The 23,113-nt window shown below is 38.3% G+C and overlaps 1 protein-coding gene across 3 annotated transcripts in view; it reads left to right on the forward strand.

Annotated features, from left to right (window-relative positions):
• ADGB (androglobin) overlaps positions 1–23,113 on the forward strand; it is a 226,004-nt gene that overhangs the window by 101,377 nt on the left and 101,514 nt on the right. For all 3 annotated transcript variants that reach the window (XM_048844305.2, XM_048844306.2, XM_048844307.2), the window contains 6 exons: positions 2,165–2,210; positions 11,386–11,554; positions 14,324–14,387; positions 16,322–16,424; positions 19,057–19,198; positions 21,770–21,884. In XM_048844305.2, the coding sequence (XP_048700262.2) occupies positions 2,165–2,210; positions 11,386–11,554; positions 14,324–14,387; positions 16,322–16,424; positions 19,057–19,198; positions 21,770–21,884 (639 nt within the window). The remainder of the gene's footprint in view (positions 1–2,164; positions 2,211–11,385; positions 11,555–14,323; positions 14,388–16,321; positions 16,425–19,056; positions 19,199–21,769; positions 21,885–23,113) is intronic.

The raw sequence follows: 23,113 nt of genomic DNA on the forward strand, positions 1-23,113 counted from the left end.
TTCATCTCTGAGTGAGACTCTGATATTCCAAACCTCTGACCAGATTCAAACAGCCTCCATTTTTTGAAACAGGCAACCTGACAAGCAAACTTGTTTATTCTTACCCTTCAAATGTGGAATCTTCTTCCAAAATTGCACTGCTCTGAAGTCCAGGACAGGCAATATTGAGGCCTAGGACAATATTAGTTCTAATTTTAAAATGCCCCAAATCCCTCCTTTCCAAATGGATAAAGAACTCATTACCATATAGCCTTCCAGGGATAGAAATTAAGTTTTAAGTAATGACATCATGATTCTTTAGAAAAGCTATTTTAGTTAATTTTAGGTGTTTCTAAAATGTATTAAAATAATTGTTTTGTTGTGTGCAGAGCTGCACAGCTGAAATCACAATAAAAAAGGGAGCCTGGCTTTATAGGTGAAGGATTATGAAAAACAGTAACAATAGTATTTTCATAAAACCACTTACCACTTTTGAAATAGTTTTCCTGAAAAATATGGTGCATGCATAGAACACCTGAGTGGGTGAGGTGGTATATTATTTGTACTGATACTTGTTTGAGATTACCAGTGTAACTCACTGTACTAAAAAACAGATAATAGTATGGTGTCATGTAACATCTACCTATGTATCTGTACAGCCTATATCAGGGGTTCTCAAAGAGCGGGGTTGTGAGGTTATTACATGGGGGGTCACGAGCTGTCAGCCTCCCCCTCCAAACCCCGCTTTGCCTCCAGCATTTATAATGGTGTTAAATATATAAAAAAGTGTTTTTAATTTATAAGGGGGGTCGCACTCAGAGGCTTGCTATGTGAAAGGGGTCACCATTAAAAATTTTGAGAGCCACTGGCCTATATGAAGTCTTAAGAATGTGTATTGTGACTTATATATGAGAGAACGCATGGTGGGGTGTGGAATAGGAGTATTATTGCATTAGTTTGCTAAGTCTATTTGACTCATGAGTGGCTTTACCACAAGTGAAATATGTAAATTATACCAACCTATTGTCAATAAAAACCTTTATGCCACTGAACACACCGTGCAGTTATATCACACATTTTCAAAAGTTATTTTAGATATGTTTTTTGTAGGGGTTTCAAAGAAAAATACAATTTTGGAATTCTCTGTAATTCTTGCCGTGTGTGTGTGTGAAAGAGAGAGAGAGAGGTAATATACAATATATACAAGTTGCTTAGGAACTGGAAGTTGTTTAGAAGTTTGAAATGTTAGAAGTAAACTTGATGGAAGTAAGATACTGGTAAAGTGCAAATGAAATGTCAAGTACATGGCAAACACAGTTTATTTCATGGTTCCACAGTGTATGCCATGACTGCAGAAATAAAATAATGTATTCCATAATTTGGATGTGTGTGAGTGTGCATATACAACAGTCACATCACATATTTTTTCAGCATTTTAGCCGAATAGCTTGGCTTCTTCTTCTGTCTGTGTTTTATGTGATTGTACAACCAGCATCCTGTTTCTCTATACTGTATCTTCTGAACAAGATTTTCTTCCAATACATATTTGTTAAAGTTTTGGTAACATTAAAATTATAACATTAAAACTACAAGGTACATTATGACATCTTTATTATTTTACAGCTGCCCTATGGCATGGCTTTAATTTCATTTTCATTTTTTACTGGTTCTTGGTTTCTTCATCATTAAATATAGCCCTCCGAATTTAAGTGAGCCTAAAGTCATACCCTCAATCATTTTTGTGCTATTAACTGCTGGTGTCAACTGGAAAATTACTGTAATTAGGGATACCATTTGTTTTCCAGATTCTGAGGTTAACCAAGCCGCCTGTCTGTATTGAAGCTGTTAAAAAACTATACATAAATAAATATTAAAAAGGCAAAGTTTAATCAGAAAGAATGAGATCTTAGCATCCTTCCTGAGGCACAACTCCCATTAGGCTGCATATTTGAACTGTGTTTGTGTATTTGATGTATTACATAGATTTAACATACCTGTTAGTCTAACTTAACTGTATATCAGAGGGGTAGCTGTGTTAGTGGGGTAACCATAAGTGATTGTCTCATTGTATATTAAGAGATGTAGAAATCTGTTTTTTGTTGTTGTTTTGTTTTTTAAATTTACTTCTCAGCAACGTGTATGTAGCCAGGCCTACATATGTAAGATTTTATTTTTTCCCATATAGGAGACTTCCCTCATTCAACAGCATAACACAGAAGGCCCCACTAAAGGTAATCTATTTGTGATTAAAATAGATCATGTTCATTCTTTCACTGATTTCATATGACTTTGGGTCTAAATCTTACTCTTACTGAAATTGATAGCAAAAATGTTAATGGCATTGGGAACAGGACTTAGTCCATAGTGAGAGATTTCAGAGAACTGGAAATATAATGTAAAGGTTTTGTACACTGCAATCTTGAGTGGTTTTAATTAATGTACATAAATATTTTGAAAAATAAATACTTCTGAAACATTTACAGTTTTCTTTAAACATATATATAATGCTGTTTTTGTCTTTTCCTGATCATTATGAATGCTGTTTTAATTTAGGAGAAAAAAGTGAAAGGCAAGAATAAATGAGAGCTTTCATTGTGAGAAATGTTACATTTTAAATGTGTGTGTGTGTGGGAGGCAGTTTTGAGCAGTGACTGGACACAATGTCCAGTCATTTTTCAAAATACATACTTAAAGCTGAATATAGTTTGTTTTATTTATTCAGATGCATGTTGGGTCTTGATAGAAAAAGGAAGTGAAAATATTGTAGCACTGTAGGTCACAGGACCCCTTCCAGTATTCTTAGGTATTGAGGGCTTGGAAATTTGTGAATCAACGTAAAGGGCTTGGTTCAGCAGAAGGTATCAACAGCCTTCCAAACCAAGTAGGCTTAGAAGGTGACCGTATGTGCATGATACTACACAGCAGGCTGACCTATCCAGCCTTACTGCATAGGACTCAGAATTAGCAAAAGCTATTCCTACCTACCACAGATGTGGAGTTATTTCACAGTGAAGAGGAATAAATGTAAATGTGATTCCAGCTGTATACATCCCAACTTCCTATTCTTCATCTGTGCCTCATCTTTTCACTCCTGGCTGGAGCTCTGCAGCCTCTAGTAGTTGTAGCCTTAGGGCTGAAGTAACTTAAGTGCAGCTCTAGAATGTGGAAAAGGCAAAGAATTTTAAAACATTTTTATTGTTTTTTTCGTAAAACATCTGTGATCCATTATTTCAAGCATCCAGAAATAGAATTAATTGTATGTCGGGGAAATCACATATACAGTACAGGAACCACTATTGTAAATAACAGCAATAAAGCAAGAGACGTATTCACATTACACAAGTTTTCTCTTATCATTTTGCCATTACCTCTATTAAAGAAAACATGAAACCTGTAGACTAGTTTTAGTAACCTAAAAACACCAAAGTATTTGGTACTGCCACAAAAAGAAAAATAAATGCATCAGTAGAGATATGCTAAAACTTGAATGTAGATTGATGATCAACATGTCCAGTTATTATAGCTTGGAGCATGTAGTAAGCATATCTGACCAAATCATGTCAGAACCCAAACTGTTACAGTTTTTAGACAAATTAATCAAGGGAGTATCCACTGCAGGCAAACTTTGTTTCTGAGGTTGTATTATAAGGACTGAGGACTGTTATAAGGTTAATATGATGCTTGAACTTATTCTCTTTGAAATTATTAAATACTATTAGACAATATACTCACTAGTCTTATCTCAGTGAAGGATCATTGCATAAAATTGTTAGGTGAAAAGCTACTCTTCAACTATTTCTCTTAGTATTGTGATGAGACAATATTTAATACAAATAGAGGTAATATGTGTGCCATGTAAATGTGGAATAGATGACCCCTTAAAACTGCCATGCAAGGACAATTGGAGAATTTTTATATCCATCACCCTCAGTTGATTTTGAAGCTAGTGTATCTCAATAGTCAAATTGATCCTTCTCCACTTCCTCTACAGTGTACTATTGTGAAAACTGAATTACTCATAGAGGGAAGGCTCATCAGTTGGTGCAGCAGGACTTGAGTAGAATGACAATATGACAGACTGTTAACAATACTAGAGTCATTTGTAACATGCAAAAGTGGAATTGTTGCCAGTTAAAATGGGTAAAAACACAGAGAGATTTAGAGATATCTTCATAGGAATCAAGCAGTGTGTCCTGACTTGGAAAGATGCATCTTAAATGGGGAGAAACTGAGAAATCTTAAACTGAGGGAAAGAGAGCAGCCTATTCCCTGCAAGTGGCTTTTTTAAAAAATGTCTGGCTTCTGTTGAAGAGGAGCCCCCAACCCTCATCAGATCCCTGTTCCTTTGTCTGCTGGTTTTCTAGAACTCTCATGCAGCTGAAAGTAGGGTGACCAGATGTCACCGATTTTGGGGTCTTTTTCTTATAAAGGCTCCTATTACCCCCCACCGCCGTCCCAGTTTTTCACATTTGCTGTCTGGTCACCCCAGCTGAATTGAAACAGAATTGAAGAGATCCCTGTGGGCAGGGTAATCAGGAAGAGAAACCTCTCCTTATTAGTACTCTTCCACTGTGCAAGAAGGCAACTAGGTGTGGAAGGGGAAATGTACTGATGCATATCACCTGTGTGGAGTGAAGACATACTTTGCTGTGAGTTCCCAGCCAAGGTAGCAATGTGCAGGAGATGGGAGAGATGACCTATGGGTGGGACCAGAGAATCCTCTCTCCATTCCTTTCCCATCAAGTGTCTGTCATTCAGCAGCAGATCATTTGGCCTGCTTTTGAAATCTCCCTTCACACAGCTGTGCAGGGGTTCACACACAGCATGGAGAGTAAGTCTATGCACCATGTATACACGCTCTATATGCTCCTCCACCCTCAACACTGCAAAGGGCGAGGGGTTTGCAGGACACTGGCCTTACATCTTATGATACTAGTGGTGGCCAGCCTACCCAGATTCCGTGTGGCTAGGTTCTCTGTGCACTGCCTCCATTCTGGATTGTATCCACCAAAACCTTGTAGTTCCTCCTGTATTTGGGCTTTGTGTGGAGAACAGGATATCACCCTGTGACATACCAGGGTACAATCCAGACTAATGCATTGTAGTGACACTCCTGCCTATGCTGCCATTTACAATGCTTTGCTGCTGTAGCCTCCAACCTGGGCTGCTCACAAACAGCTTCCAGCATACAAACAGCCTCCCAGCTTTGTCTATGTGTGCACTGAAGCCAGACAGACACACCTTGGTTCTTACCAGCCTTAAAAGTCGCCACCTGGTGACCCCAACATACTCCCAGTCCCAGATTTTCCCCCAGAAACGTATATCTTGTACTGCCCAATCCTCTCCTGGTCAGTACAAATATATTAAGTCTGTTATTCCTTTCAGAGAATAATATTCACACAATTTGTTACGCCAAATGGGGTTACCTGTACACTTCAAGTTGAACACACTGGATTAGGTAAAACTATAAAACCAGTTTATTAACTACAAAGAGAGATTTTTAGTGAGTACAAGTAATGAAGCATAAAAGTAAGAAATGGTTACAAGAAAAGTAAAGATAAAATGTTAACTAATGCCTAACTTAACAAACTGTATTAGATTCAAGCAAAGTTTCTCACCATATGCTCCAGCAGATTATTGACCAAAGTCTCAGATCAGGATCCTCCCCTAGCTCCAATGTCTGCTTCCTCTGTCTCTTCAGGTGTAGTAAATGCTATGGGCAGGGAGAGAAAGAGGGGTGTCTTGGGGTGTATGTCACTCCTTTTTATAGTTTCAGTCCCCCTCTTGAAAAACATTTCCAGCTCAGAACCAGGAGACAATGAGTCTATGTGGAAGGATGTTCCCTGCTGGTTTTCTCACCTGTTCGAACTTCCTTTGTCTTCCCTTCCTGCTTGATGACTGTTTACTGCTTAAATGCACAGTAAGCAGGGCACATATTCCTTTGTTTAAGACAGACCTGTTTGCCAACTTCCATTTGGGCAGGGCTGTGGGGTTTGAAACGTGTTAATAACACCATACAAGGGAATCTTATAACTTCACATACAATGTTGCTAAACATATTTTACCAGGACAATACTGACCTGCAAATTATGACTTTTCAGATGATACCTTACAAGGCATATTTTGTACAAAGATTATTACATAGTGTTCAGAGGGTGAACACGGAGGGTATATTCTGCTACACACACTTGATAAATATACATAATAATTACAGGCTTCAGAGGCTGGAGCTCCTGGCTCCCATGGGATGCTTTCCTAATGGTTTTGAGGTTCAACTGTAGCTTTATTTTCTTTAAATAATGCTGTGACAGTGCACCCCATATTCTTCATAGTGATATGATTATGGCATAATTATGATGCATTTTTTACAAGACAGGTCATGAAAGGTGTCATTGGAAAAGTTATGATTTGTTGAATATGATTATACTATTTTTATGCATGTATTATTTTTGTATTTGAAGTTATGAATATTGACTATGTATCTGTATTTCATATGTAGTCAAACCTGGGCGACATCCATTAGGCAAGATGCTTCCAGTCTAAATAGCTGGTTGTGAAGAGCCCATTCAGGATAATAGGCCATTAGGGAAAACAGTAGGCCTTAGAAGAAGCTTATCCCCCACAGGTGAGCCTCTCTGTGGACGTTTCGGCCAGCCAGTAAGTAATGGCTGCTATGACTCTGCAAGGGCATGTGACTAGCCCACATGAATCTGGACTCCATTTTGGGGGCCTGTATTTTTCCACAAACTGGTCTGGGAACTGGTTTTGGAACAAAGGGTTCCCGCCATATGCTAAAGCTATATAAGGCTGGGAGTGACTTCATCTGTCGTTCTTCACTCTCCCACAACTCAACACCTAAGTGAAGTTCCTAAGGAAAAGGACTTGGAATGGGGGTGGGGATCCCAAACTGCAAAGCAAGTACAGATTGTGCCTTGAAAATCTGCAAGCCTGCTTGTATCATTAGTCAGGGTGACAGATTGTTAATTCACATCCTATCCTTCTAGTATGTTAAGCTTAGTTTGCGTTTTTGTTTCTTTACGAGGTAATCTACTTTGATCCCTTCGCTATCACTTATAATCACTTAAAATCTATCTTTTTGTAGCTAATAAACTTGTTTTATATATTAACCTAAACCAGTGTGCCTTTAAGTGAAGTGTCTGGGGGAAAATCTCAGTTTGGTTACCACTCCGTTTTTTAAATTATATATCTCATATATCAAAATCATATTTAATTCTGAGAGTAATGGGTCAAATTTATCTGATGTAGTTTTAATTTCACTGAAGTTACATTAGGAATGATCCTGCCCTAAATTATTAACAGTAATAAAGTAGAGAATATTATGTTATTGTTGGAGATGCTCAGAGGCCTGGATGCACAAAAGGAGTTAGGTGCCTGAGTCCCTGTTTCAGGGTGAAGGGAAATGGAATCTTGCCACCTTGCTTCTGTGGCCCCTGACTGTGTAGCAGTGCATGTGCTTGTTAATTATGTGACGCAGACACTTGGCTGCTGTGATTGATCACCCATAAAGTGCTCATGTGCAGTCCTCCATGCCTTCCAGCATCCTCCTTGTTCCGTTCTACTCTACTGCTGATACTTATGGCATGGTCAATGACACATCTGTGTGGTGACCAGCTCCCTGGTCCCCATCACGACCAGGGCACAGAAGGTGGCCCCTGCCATTCTCAGAGCTGAGACACCCAGGCTGCCCCCTTTCTTCCAGCAATCCCCTGCAAGCCTGCCTTTGCCTGCTCCCTTATCAGTCTCCATTTTTTCTTGAAGTCCTCTATTCCCTATCCGCGTCCTCCTAGGCATTAACCTGGTCCTTGAGCTCCCCCCCAAAGCCTGTCCTTAGCACCTATGCTCATTTGTTGAGTCCTGGCACTCATGAGCATGTTGGAATGGGCTTGCATGAAGCCATTAATGGCCTTGATCTCTGCTTCAAGGCCGTTCAAGATGTTTGCTATGTGCTGCCCATGCTGTCCCCCGCAGGGTGCCTGGTGGCTGCTCCCTCACTCTGGCATCCAATACTTCCATGCTGGGGCTGGGGTGCAAACAGAATGTGACCCATGCTTCAGCTTTTATTACGTGTTCCAAAGTGGTGCTTTCCTGTGATCTCATGACCCTGTGGGTCTGTGTTCAGCTGACACCCAGTCCTCACTCAGCACTTGGCAATCATATAGGCGCCTTAGTCCAGCCTCCTGAGTTGAACTCTCAGACATAGGTGCCTATGCAGTTGCCTGGGCTCCACCTTTTTGCACCTATCTCTCATGGATTAGCTCCACAGAAAGCAAAGGAATGCTTTCTGTGGAGCCCCAGGGTATGGGGTACCCTACACCCCTACACAGATGTGTGCTTTTCCAATTCTTGCTTACCACCGCCTCCTGCTGTGTGTGGTCCTCATGGAGCAGTGTGGTTCCTTTCTTGGGTCAGCTGGTGAGGGTGAATCTAGGTGAGGGTGGGCTATGTCTGTTTTGGGACACCAGAGGTCTCTGTTGGGCTGCTGCTACCCCTGCTGTGTTTGGCTGCGAGTCTCCTCCTCCTCATTCTGTGGAATTGGTGAGTGTTCTGAGCATTGCCTGTCCTTCTGTGTTGTTCTGTGGGAACTGCATATTTGGGGAGGCGTGGGGGGGGTCAGAGTGGGGCCAGATGGTGGGAGGGCCTGGTGGGATGTTATGTTGAAGAGTGAGGTGGGGAACCTACACTGTCTTCCCTTCTGGATCAGGGCTGTCTTGTGTTCCTGGAGCGCGTTTCAGCGGAGGAACATGTTTAGAGAGGATTTGATTTTTTTCCAGTGGGCAGCTGGCACTCTTGGATGACCACGTGATGATGAGGCCCAGAAGATGAGGCTGGGATGATTTATTTGGGGATTGGTCCTGCTTTGGGGGTTGGACTAGATGACCTCCTGAGGTCCCTTCGAACCCTGATATTCTGTGATTCTATGATTCTAAGTAAGGCTGACCTGTTTCGACTTCCATGGTATGAGATTGCTCCCCTCCATCTGTGGACAAGTTTGACATAAACCCATGATGCCTTTGCAGCCATGAGTTGCAGGACATTTCTCATGTGCTCTGGGATGTGATTGAGGGTGATTTCTGGGAGGATGTCCTGTGGTTGGGGTCTGGCAGGTCACTGAGACTACAGAAAAGTGTGTGTGTGTGTCAGAGAGATGGTGCAACATGCAACTCTGCTCCCCAGTTTACCCCTCTCTTCCCCTTTGTTGCTCCGCCCTCCTTCCTGTGCATGGGATCATATGTCCCTCGGGTGATTTGAACTCCCCGCCATCTGTATTGTCTGTTGCTTGTGTCCGGAGTCCTGGGTGTGTGCTCTCCTGTGGAGATCTTGAAAGGTGAGTAAAATGGTGGAATTTGAGATGAGTGGGTGTCTTCTGAGCCAGTGGACTTGCAATCCATTTCTGAAGATGGTTCTTTTTAGAAGACAATGTGTATGTCCTTTTGCTTTCAACATGAGAAGCTCCTTAGAGCTGACTTTCATATGGTTCTGCTTGACCACCCAATTGGGGTGTTTGGGTGTGGAGGAGGCAGAAGTCTGATGTGGGCCTTGCTGAGCCTCCAGGCTAGCTTGGGGTGCTCCCAGCTCATCTGGCTTACCTATTAAGCATTGCTTTCTAAGACACCTAACTCTGCGCATACACACACATACACACCCCCCATTCGTTTTACAGGGAGCCTAAGCACCTAACTCAGACTTTGAGCATCCCGGTGTTGTGCCTGTGACTTTCTAGGTGCCTAACTTCTTTTGTGCATCCAGGCCATCCTCCCATTTCTCTCCCTGTTTTGCCAATAAATGTAAATAAAAATTCCAGTTCTTTGGGGAGTGAATTCTGTTCCTAACATTGTGAACACTTATTACAAAGTATTTTGTGCCGTCATTTCATTTTAGACTCAAAGTTAGCTCCATATCTGTTTGAGAAGGAAGTATCTGTTTTATTAGTGCCCATTATTTATATCAGAAATGCTGATTTATAAAACTAAGACATAGGAAATCTTTCTTATTTAACAAATTATTCTTACACCATTTTAAGCTTTTATTACTCTTCCCTTCATTACTCTGTTTTTTTCTGCTGCACATTTTGTCCCCTTTTGGACCTTGAAAAGTTCTGGTTAATGTGATTTCATTTTTCTTTGCAATGAATTTTTAGACGATTCTTATGACATGGATCTTTCTGTATGACCCCATGTAGCCAGTGAGAAATTTTTATTATGGGAAAATGATAAAGGGCCCAGTCCTGATTCTGTTAAAATCAATAGCAAAACTGCCGCAGACTTTAATGGAAACAGAATCAGGCCCATTATTACCACAGAAGATACTGAAATTCTAAATGAAACTGTGTATCTCCAGTGGAGTCCAGAATTTTCCCAGATAGCTAGGCCCATAAAATCTAGGCAGGTTTCAATTTGTTTTATATCTGGTAGGCATGGCACCTCAAATGTAATTGACATCTTTCTGTAGAAATCTAGTACATCTCCTGGAATTTTGGATAAAATGACCTTAGGTTAGGAGAAGGTCATTTGTTTGTTCTAATAGTAAACATAAATAGGATTACATTTCTTTATGGTTTGTTGGGATTGTAAAATGCACATACACATACATGCACATGCTTTATCTACCCAGTTGCCACCATATAACAGTTACATTCTCATGATTTTATGCTTGTCTTTGGTTACTGATTGCCAGTGGAGCTTAGCTTGAAAACGCATGTATTCTACTTTTTTTTTTTAGTGCAATAGGATGTATCACATTATTTACCTTGTCTGCTGTCTCACAGAAAACTGTTGACTGATTATTTACTCAAGCACGGAACCATAAACAGATACAATCTGAAAATAAAAAACATCATGGAAAATCCAGATTCCACATTAACAGAATTATTATTATTTAATAAATAAGATTTTATTGTACAATAAATACAGGCTATATTAAAATAATACATTATGAAGTAGATTTTCTGTTTATTTTTGTGGAAAGAATAAAGAGGCCTCAAACTGAACAACAAGGGATAAATGTTCTATTAATATGGAGGTGAGGTTGACAGATTTGGGTACCATTAGCATTGCAGCATTACATAATATTTGTATCATAATGAAAATACTGTGTAATTAGTAATCCTATCATTTCTTTCTGAGTAGGAAAGTGTGTGCCCTCACATATAATCCCTTTGCTCAGGTAAATATGAAAAATAATTTCCCCATGGCAGGTTTTAAATTTATAATGCTCCATGATTGTGATTTAAAATATTAATTTATGCCATGCACTCTAATAGGCTGAGAAATTTTTGTGGAAGAAAAATCTTGATAAGTTTTAGAAGTTCCCAGTACAAAATCAACATTTCTTTAACGTGCACATTCTTAGCATGTTGAAATCTGTGTGTACTTCTCATTTATGCAGATGAATTAATTGAAAATATAAGTTGTGATGTGGCTCAGACATCAGAAACAGTTGACCCTAGTATATACAGCCAGACGGCAGATAAATTACCGGAAGAAATTGAGTCAGAACGGAATCCTGTTTCCAGGGAAACATGGTTTGATTTTGAAGACTTCTCTACTTGTTTTCAGTAAGGAGCAGAGGTTGTTTTATATTCCTTAAAATTTAGATCAAAGTAGTGAAGTACTGTAAAAAGTGGCTTTGTAAAAATTGCATCTTAACAGATCTACTCCTTGTGTATATATAGAGTCATGTTGGCTTAATTTTAGGAACAAAAATAAATTGTTGGCATCTTTTACTCCTGTTAGTACTGCAGAATCAACACAGCTGAGCAAAGGCAAGCTGAGTTCTATTGGTCCTTGTGCATCATCAATATAATTTCCAATTGCTTATACCTTTGCAAACTGAGTAAAGGCAATGGGATTGTGCAGGTGTCAATGAGGATCTAATATGCAGAAGCTTTATTATGGATGAGAAGGCAAGAATTCACCTTAAGGGCTTGTCTGTATTGTACATTGTGTAATATAGACACTATTGAACCTGCTTAAATCAGTTTAGCTTATATAATAATAAAAATAATTAATAATTTAAAAATTTTAGAGTGATTTAGTTTCACAAGTGGAACTGTTATAATTTAGACCAGGCTGTAGATGCTGGGGTTGTGTTTATAAAGCTGGAAGTTAAAAAAAAAATGTTTTAACTTGTAAATTTAGTGCACATGATTATGAAATTATTGACCGACAAAAAACATACAATCCAATGTGCCATTTTTACAGTCACTTTTTGGAGTAGAACTATACTTTTAAATAGAGCTTTTCAGTTATTTTATTCATCTCTGTGCAGAGGGATAGCTCAAGGCCTATTCACTATTCATGTCCCACTCCAGCAATCTAAATAGACTTCACTGTTTCAGGGTGTGTCTGCACTGGAGCTGGAGATGTAATTTACAGTTTGGGTAGATATACCTACATAAGCTCTGATCCACTAGCCTGCTAAAAACAGCAGTGTAGTCATGGCTGCGTGGGCAGCAGTATGGGCTAGCCACCCAAGTACAATCCAATCCAAGACCTTAGGAATGTGCTTGGGGTGGCTATGGCTACACTGCTGTTTTTAGTTGCAAGCTCAATCAGAGTTAGTGCTGGTATGTATAACTGAGGTGGAAATTACACCTCCTGCTCCAGTGCAGACATACCTTCAGTCCTATAGAGCCTGTACCCAAAGTAGGGAAACCCAACTCTTTCAATCCTAGACGTTTTATATCTCAAAAGAAAACCTGGAGATTGTTCCTTATTTTTGGATGTATCCTACAGGCTATCCAAGTGTTGAGCCTCTTGTTTGATGTTATATAAATAAATAACCCTAATTGTTTGCATTTGCCCCAGTTCTTGCTGCATGTTGCAGTGTTGTGTTTTCGTTTGGTATCTTTACAGAAGTCAGAATTTCTTAATATGCAATCCTAGTTCTCTTGAGGGGGAACCTATTTTTAGATGTTCTGGTTTTCTCTGCGTTTTTTTTTAAGCTTTTGTCTTTTAGCCTCACTAATATTTCAGTTATTTTATTTTTGTGATTGATATTTCTTTGGGGAGCCTTCACTTTCCACTCATTAAGAACTGACTGGACGGTCTCTACGGCAGCCATTATTGTCATAGGTGGTACATGAGGGAGGGCTGTAGCGAGTGCCTGAACCTGCATGCTACCCACTACCAGTAGGAACTAAACACTATAGAGCATTTTAGAGTTTGGGAAGGTCTGCCTGTCTCATGTTAGGGAGCACTAGATCAGGAGCGAGAATCATGCAAGATGATACCTTTATTGAAGCAGTCACCAAGCAAGTGATTTCCCCCTTCCATTCTGCAACACTGGTTCCTATTCGTAAAGGGGGCAGTTTAGTTACAGCTCCACTTAGAGTCAATGGGGAAATATGATTAAATTTTTAAAAAGGTTTGTTAGTTGAACATAGAGTAAATTACTGTTAGCCTTTTGAAGACCACTGTAACAAATTTATGTGCCAAACTTGTCAGTTCCTTTTTCTCATTTCTAAAAAGCATGAGTTATCTATTTTTAGAACTTAATTTTTTTTAACAATGATCCATCAGTATATCCCAACTGTCCTTTAAAGACTTTATTACACAGAAATTTTAGCTGCCAGGCTAAGATTTTTATCCTGACAGCCAGTGATGTTGAATGTCTTTCTTTGCGTAATGTGAACATAGGTCAAATGCAGAGAACTTGATATGGATGTTAAAAGTTGGCATCAATTTTGGGGGAGGAAGAGCAGATCAGCAGTTATAGAATTGATGTATGTCAAGAATGTATCACAGCCTCAGTAGGGACTTTGAATAATCTGAACTCTTCCTTTGTATAAAACCCTGAACTCTGGTTCAAATTCTGTCCTCAGTTAAAGTTGAACTCAGTGAGGTTAATTGGGTCAAACTGAGGTCACAATCTGATTCAGTTTCTTCGTCGTTTTCTGGTGAGGTGTGGAACAGCAGTAAATTTCATAGAAGTGTTAACAACTTGCATAAAGGCAATCATCCCCTATAGTGATGCCTCTGCTTTTTGTATAGTTTAGTGATTTTTAGGTGTTAAAATTTTAAGATTTTGGTTTGCTGCCATTTACAAATCCAAATAAGATAAAACTAGCTGTCAGACCTGCGTAAGAAAGAGTTAGACCTGCAACAAAGTTACTAATCAATGTCAACAGCTTTCACTGGAGATAAATTGTACGCATTCATCTTTTATGAGGCTTCAAATGTTGGACCACTTTCAAGAAATAGTTTTGAGTCTGTTTCATAATGATAGAAGTGGTTGCAGTAGCACCATATGGGATGAGAGAAAATTTACTAAAATAAATTATTAATGCTAAAATTAATTTCTCCCTCATTATTTTTCTTTCTAGGAACCTGCATATTTTCCACAAACCAAATACATATGCTTATAATTATCAGAAATCCGATTTTAAGGTAAATGTATGCATCACATTATTGATTTCACCTTTACTTTATTTAGAAAGTCTATGTCTTGATAATTCATAAATCCTAAATATTAGTGTTAACCCATGAAGAACAACTATTACAGACAAAATAATAATGCGAAAATACTGTATATGGAAATATTTAAGGCTACAGTAGTCCCCATTAAAAGTCAACATGTTGCTGACACTTATACTGCAATATTTCCCTTACTTTGAAATCAGAAATGACAGTGGTACCACAGATTACTGTTTGGCAATGGCTGAAACAATGCTGACTGTTGGAGGTAGCAAAAAGATTTCAGGTTACTCTATAGAATATAGTGGGCCAGATCCACAGCTCCACTTAAATTGCAAGGCAAAATTTGCCTTGAGGCAGCAGCTGAGATGCCTCTCAAGAGCATCCCAGACTGATTCAATCTCTAAGAGCTCCAAGATTGGGAGGGCAGAAATATAGTCTCCCATCCCTTGACTCTTTAGGTGTGCTAAGTGCTGCTCTGGTGCACTTGAGAATCTATTCCAGTGACTGGAATTACATTTTACAGATACTGCAGTTACAGTGCAAAAACACTGTAGCAATGTTCTAGATACCTATAGTTTAACTAATAAATTAATGTAACTGGAAGATTAAACATGCTGGATTAATGTATTGCTCCTTTAGTTTCATATTTAGTACATTAATACCCTGTAATTGCTGTGCAGTTAAACTTTGTCATGAATAGATCTAGTACAACATTCTGTACCCAGAAATTATCTATTTGGGTTATATTCCATAACTGCCGCATATCTTCAGTGTCACTAGTCTCACTGTTATAAAGTGTAACCGGATCATAGGTCAGTTTTCCTGAGCTATGATCTGCTTTGGATATGCAACTTTGTGCAACTGAAAACATGCTCTATTTTCTGAAATGTAATCAACACAATCCTAGATGTGTGCTAGGATGACAAAGTATATTCTTTAGAACCCTTTACTCTGGTACCATAATATTTTATTAGAGACAGGTAAATCAAATATTCATACCATCTGGCAAATTAAATATCAGCCATATGGGATAACACTTTTGTACTGTAATTTCATAGATTTATAGATTTTTAAAGTCAGAAGGACCATTACATCATCTAATCTGATGTCCTATATATCATAGGCCATTAAATTTCACCCAGTTGCCCCTGTATTGAGCCCAATAACTTGTATTTGGGGTAAAACATATCTTCCTGAAGTGCATCTAGCTTTGATCTGAACACATGCCAATATTCCTAATATCTCAGTATCAAATTGCTAATATTTACAGTTATGGATGTGAGAAACACTCCAATTTAAGAAGAAATGAAAGAGACAATGAAATGAAGTTTAAATTGGAGTATTTTATAGGAATGGTGCAGTACACATTGCTGTTTCTGATGTTTATGCATTAAAGTTGTAAATAAAGTGCTGCCATATTTTATTATTTTTGCAACGTAAAAATCATAATTATGCAAAATAAATTGTATGCTACAAGCTACAAATCAAAAATATTCATGATACTGTATATCTTACAAGTTTGTTGGAATTAATTAGAGTTGGCAAATTGTAGAACAATATCTCGGATGCTTCATACTTTTAAAATATCATAACAATAACTATGTTAGTCCCTTATTAAATACTAATAGGTAAGCAGGGTTTAATTAAATTGGTGGTACAGAGGGAAGATGTGCATAAGATGTAGGTACATTTTCTATTACAGAAACTATTTTTTCTCTAATCTGTAGAATGAAAGATGAATATTAATAGGTAAATGAAACTTGAAGCTCTGTTAGAAGCACTGGTAACAATTAACTGCTTGTTTTACATATGTACATTGAGTCACAAAGTTTGAACTTTAAATAAAAAATTGTAAAAGACTAATTCAACAGAAATTAAACATGAATACCCTTTTCCACCTTTAGTTTACAGATGATCGAGTCTTCTATTATTTATTTGTGGACAGTTTGAAGCCTATTGAAATCCTAGTTAGTTTTTCTGCATTAGTACGCTGGGGAGATTCTGGAGGTAAGATCAATACAAAGAAAAAAGTGTGCTAATATTGATTGTTCTCAACTGCTAAAGACTCTTTTATCTTAACTGTCTTCTTTTGAAACATGCTTTTTCTTTTTTTGGTCTTGTATGGAGCAGGTGACACTCAGTGCCTAGAACTGCAATATTCCCTTTGGATATTTTAGAGTTCTCTGTCCTGCAGTATTGACACATGCTATGTCCATAGTATCGTGAGATTTTTCTCTTAGCTACTGAGGGTACAATGAATCATGAGTCACAACAGATCTGCTTACCAATATGTGTTCACTATATGGTAATTTGGCAGGCATTAAACAGAGCAAGTTGACTCTAGGAAATGATCTTGCAAAACACTTGGCTATGCCACAGTGGTGCTTTTCTATTGCTCCACACTGATTGAAAACACTTTTTTTCCATGTGTCCTTTTTATGAACAATGCCTCTTAAGGAGTTGTTTACGATGTTTAATCATTTGCTATTCACTTTTTGCCCATACCTTTTGTCAAGGTTCCTTCCCCACTCTGAACTCTAGAGTACAGAAGTGGGGACCTGTATGAAAGACCCCCTAAGCTTATTCTTACCAGCTTAGGTTAAAAGCTGCCAAAGTGTTACACAAAGAATAACAGGGGAAGTGCCCACTTGGAAACGTCTCCGCCCCCCACCCCCAAATATCCCCCCAAGCACTACACCCCCTTTCCTGGGGAAGGCTTGATAAAAATCCTCACCAATTTTCAAAGGTGAACACAGACCCAAACCCTTGGATCTTAAGAACAATGAAAAAGCAATCAGGTTCTTAAAAGAAGAATTTTAATTAAAGAAAAAGTAAAAGAATCACCTCTGTAAAATCAGGATGGTAAATACCTTACAGGGTAATCCGATTCAAAACATAGAGAATCCCTCTAGGCAAAACCTTAAATTACAAAAAGACACAAAAACAGGAATATACATTCCATTCAGCACAACTTATTTCATCAGCCATTTAAACAAAACAGAATCTAACGCATATCTAACTAGATTGCTTACTAACTCTTTACAGGAGTTCTGACCTGCATTTCTGCTCTGGTCCTGGCAAAAGCATCACACAGAGAGAGCCCTTTGTTTCCTCCCCCTCCCCCAGCTTTGAAAGTATCTTGTCTCCTCATTGGTCATTTTGGTCAGGTGCCAGTAAGGTTATCTTAGCTTCTTAACCCTTTACAGGTGAAAGGGTTTTTCCTCTGGCCAGGAGGGATTTAAAGGTGTTTACCCTTCCCTTTATATTTATGACATCTTTCTAGTATGGATTTCATTTCATTTCCTGTGTCATTTCTGCCTGGTTTTCTCTTCTTGCAAACTGTTCTATCTTTGGGCTGGTCTACATGCAATAATTGCACTGATTTAACTAAAATTGGTTTTCAAAGCAATTCAGTTAAACTGATGCAAATCCCTGTTTGGACACTCTTGAATCTGTTTACAGCAGACTCATCTTGATACCCTAGGGCTCCGCCTTGGGTAAATCACAAATGTCTGTAAAATATCTAGATTAATATTTTAAAATATGTTAGTTAAGTTAATTGGCAGTCAACTTGAGTTAAACAGGCCTATAAACCTTAGTCTAGACATATCTTGAGTGCATGTAAGTTACATGCCAAGGAACCACAAAAGAAGGTGTAATTACACCCATGTGTTAGACCCTCTTACACAGGATAAAGCAGGTCCAAGTAGTTCTGTGGGAGTCTAAGGTTATGTCTACACTTTGAGCTGGTGGTGTAAATTCCATCTTGAGGAGATGTACCCACACTAACTCTGCGCCAGCTAAGTTACTAAAAATAATGTGTAGCAACGGTGACAGGAGGGGCTAGCTACCCCAAGTCTGAGCCCATCTGAGATGCTAGGTACATACTTGGGGAAGCTAGAACCTGCTCCTGCTCACGACACTGCATCTACAATCTATTTTTAGCATTCTGACTCAATCAGAGTTAGTACGAGTGTAGCTCCTTGAGCAGGAATTTACACTCAAAGTGTAAATGTACCCCAAATGAGTGCAAAGGGATCTAATTTATACCTCCTCCTAACACATCACTTCTGAATATTGCCCTCAGAGTAGAGTGTATACATAACCGCCGTTATGTGCTATCTTTGTATATTGATTAAGAACATAAGAACGGCCATACTGGGTCAGACCAATGGTCCATCTAGCCCGGTATCCTGTCTTCTGACAGTGGCCAATGCCAGGTACCTCAGAGCGAATGAACAGAACAGGTAATCATTAAGTGATCCATCCTGTATCACCCATTCCCGGCTTCTGCAAACAGAGGCTAGGGACACTTCAGGACATGGTTTTGCATCCCTGCCCATCCTGGCTAATAGCCACTGACGGACCTATCTTCCATGAACTTATTTAGTTCTTTTTTGAACCCGGTTAACTGGAAAAACTGCTGTATTTCTCCCAGAGCTACCATTAAGAGTAGGCAACTTCTGTGGCTGACTAGGGCACTTAGCTGGTGTAGGCACCACTGGTGTATATCAATTTACAAATAGTCCCTTTATTTTTTTATGGGCTTTGATGACCAAAATGTGATCCTGAGTTCTGCATCATGATATTTGTATCAATTGCTCTGCTAACTTTATTTTTCTAATTGTTTTTCTTACAGTGACACAAAAAGAAGGTTCTGGTGTACCACAGGGCATGCTTACTGTTGAAAGTTTCTCTTGGAAAAGTGTGGCTACTGGACAACTTGTGCTAAAGATACATACGTATGCAACCAAAGCTGCTATGCTAAGCCTTCCCCCAGGGTGTGTACTGGCCTTTTTTTAAATTCCCTCTAGCACTTAAAGACCTGCTGTTGCCTTAAGGATAGAATTTACATAACTGAATCTGGAACGGTTAATTATTTGCAAATATTTGAATGTTGAATTTGCATAAAATTTCTAGGATTTCCCAAGTTTTAGTAAGATTACAATGTTTATTTGGATTTAAGGATTATTACTAAAGTTTTTTAAATAGTGTGTCAGTCTGTGAATCTCTTACTCTCTCTTTGCTGAGCAGTTATTCGTATGAGTAGTCCCACTAGTTTTTCTAGAAAAAACAACTGAAATACATTCTGTCTAGGCAAGTTGTTTCTATATAGAAGGCTTCAGAAATTTGGCTGAGGTATTAGCAGCTCTCTCCAACACTCATTTTAATTAAAACTTTTACTGAAGTATGATTCTGTAGCCAGTATTGTAACTCTTCTTGAAATGAAATTTATGAAACATGAAGGGACATAAATTCCCAAATAATCTAGCTATACCTTTGTATAGTTCTTTAAAATTCCAACTTAAAACTATTAGGAAACCATGACATTGATGCTTTGTGGGATTCACTTCTCTTGGCATATACCCCTATATATCTGGTTTAAAGCAGTTCCTTAGCTGTAAAAATAAAGAAAAGATAACGCCATACCATCCCCTTCATCCTTAGAAATCTGCTAGTCTCTTAAAATGTTTGCAATGAAAGAAACAATACATGGTGTATTGCCACAAGGACTGAATTGCTGGATAATTCAAAGCTTTTGGTTCTCAAAAAATAAAGAATTGCCAGTTTAGTTTAGTTTAAAAAAGATTACATTAAAATGAACAAAGAAGGACTGCTGCTGTGAACTTTTAGCTTCTTTTTTCTTGTGTAGATTATTTTATTTAAAAGAAGACATATATATATATAACGATATCAAAAACTTACAATATTACAAAAAGTACCTATAAAACTTGAACAAAATAATATATATCTGTCATGTCCTGTATGTCCATCCAAAAAATTATAAATGGAAATCAAAGAGGATTTCAAAGCAACAGAAAGGTAAACACAAAGACCTGTTATATATCTGGTATTAAGTCAACAAAGTTGAACAGTGCTCCCTTTTTTCTCTAAACTGATTTAAAATATTAAAATGGATTTCATTTGGGACAAATGGCAGTAAAACGAACTTCAGCTGGAAAAAAACATATACATCAGAATCCCTGATTGAACTGGCTTATGGACAGATTATTCAGCACCTGCATCCTTCTGAGTTGTGCAGTTTTTGAAAGTTGGAGAATCAAGTTCTGTGCGGGACTGCACTGTCAGAAATTTCAGCAGAAAAGTTAGCCTTATGCAGGACTCTAAATCAATGAACAAATCTTTATATTTCTGCAACTGCAAGTTTGAGCTACCTGAGAAGCAGGAATCTATTACAGATAAGCTCCCCACCCATGCCACTACATCTCTGATTCCCCATCCTCCACAATTTGCAATCATGCCGCAAGGAATAATTAATTATGTAGCATTTACAACACGTCAATCTCGGGCATGGGAGTAGAAGTGGGCTTAGGACTCACTCTGTGGAGCAGTTTCCATTTCATTCAAAAAGAAAAATTACTTGGGAATCCAAGTGGAAGCTTTCCTCCCACAGTCCACATGATTGCTAGGAAGTGGTGTACTCTTCCTCCCCAACCAGTTGCAATTGAAAAAAGCAAATTTTAAAAGCTTTGGACCACGTGGATCCTCCTTTATTCTTGTTGCCAGGCCTTTGTTAAAGAGCTATTAACCAAAGAAGTTCTCAGACCACCATTCACAAGAGAAAGGAAGAATATGGTGCTGAGTGCCTGATCCTGTCTTGTGTAAACACAAGAAAGAATTCTTCTTCCTTTCAAAACTGGAATTAGCTGTAGTTCCCAAGGGGGCACACTGAACTTCTGTGAATCACCAGCTGATTCTTGAATGGATTGGGCCCAGAATTATTGCATAAAAGTGGTTTTATTCTAATCTGGTTTTATATTTAAATTTTCTTATTTGTGTGTATGTCCTTATAGCAATTTTGATTAAGGTAACGAATAACTTGGACACTGGACTCTTACTTTGGATTTTCCAGATCAGATGTATAAACTTAAATGTAACCAGCTGTGGTCTTTGCTTTTAAATTCTTCTTATAATTATTTATTATTTGTTTCAGTCAGTGTTCGGAAAACACTGTACAAACCCAAAAGAAGGCACAGTCCCTGACTTAAAGAGTTTATGCTCTATCCTTATGAAATACTACAGCAATATGTTGTTCTATGTTATAAAAACCACATGTAATCAAACTAAAGCAGAAAATAAATCTAAAACAGTGGCATCTCAGGTTACAACCTGTAATTATAACCTCACCAGTAGTTCTAGGAGCCTTTCCTCATGCTCTGCTCACTTACTTATTTGAGAACCAAGTAATTAGCAATTGAGGCTTAAAAGGAGAGGTGGGCCAGAAAAGAATTTCACTGTTGTGAAGCTGGTCCACTGAATGAAAAGGGTGAAGAACCACTGTTCTAAAAGAGAATGCTTTTCTTTTTTGTTATATTTTATTTTTTATGTAGGCGACATGTATTAATCTTTACTGCAAGTTCCCCCATAGGGCACCATATCCATCTGTGTAGCATGGTGCCATGTGTGTTTGGTGAAGAGGATACTGTTATGCCAAATCTTGACAAGGTACATGTTACCATAACAACGTGTGCAATATTATTACAAGTCATTGACCATTCTTTACTGCAGACGGATCTAATTTTTCTCTTGAATTTTGAGTTTGGAGGATATGCAAGAAAATTCTCTGAGTTGTGCAGAAGGAGATGGACTACAAGTAATTTGTTTAAAAATCACTTTTCTTAGTATTTTCACAAAAAGAAATGTAAATCTTAATGTAAATAATGTCACATCTCTATTTATAGTAGATTTTACTGAATAATATAATATAAATTCCAAATATATATGGAAGCAAGAGAAACAGTTCTGAGATATTGGAAGTGTGAGGGAGAGAGATGCATATGAAGATGGGCATTATTATAGCTATGTGATGTAAACGTATAAGCAGGCATTGGATGTTGTTGTGTTTCACATAAAATAGCTGAAAATTCATTCATGTGCCAATAGATAATTGGATATTAAAGAATGTAGTGGAAATATTTAAATTGGAGGTAGTGTATTGTCTTCCCTTTTGCAGCATGCAGCTCTGATAGTCATAAAATGCATGTAAAGATTATTAAGATAGGTTAAAAATGCTTACTTAGTGATGCAAACTGTCGGTCAGATGAATACATTTCCCCCCATATGGTTGCAAAATGACCAGTAGGCCCCAGAATAGCTTTTGTTCTTAAAATGAACTATTGATTCAAAGGGCTGTGTGATAGCTGTGATTAGAGGTCCTGGGGAGCAGTTAACACTTTCTCAGAGCTGTTGGTTAGGTTGTTTGTCCGTCCAGACAGATGTCTCTTCATTAGTTACACTCAGTCCATGTTTTCAAGGTTTCCTTTACAATTGATTGGGCCAGAGACTTTGGGAGTTTTTTAAATGAAAGCAGAGTTGTGCAAAAAAATTTTAAAAGGGGAAATTTTGCAGCCATTTGCACCGCTACATAATTGCAGGGCTCTGATAATAGAATATTAAAGTAGCTTATGCAATATTACAGATATTTAGGAAGTTAGATTAAACCTGAGAACTTGATATGTTAAGAAAAAAAAGAGCAACATTTTCAACTTGTCCCCCTTCTCTTTACAAAAGGGAGACTCTGTGGGTGAACTTCCTTGGCCATAAAAACAATGTAAAACTGCAGTTGCTTCCTGTGGTGGTCTTTCCACAGATTTTTGCAAGAGGAGCAGCTAGTCTCTAGAGTGCCACTCCCAGTTGAGTCTCTAGGGTCTCGCATTGAAATTCAGGTGAAGGTT

Source organism: Caretta caretta, chromosome 3, assembly GCF_965140235.1.
Source record: "Caretta caretta isolate rCarCar2 chromosome 3, rCarCar1.hap1, whole genome shotgun sequence".
Taxonomy (NCBI): Eukaryota; Metazoa; Chordata; order Testudines; family Cheloniidae; genus Caretta; species Caretta caretta.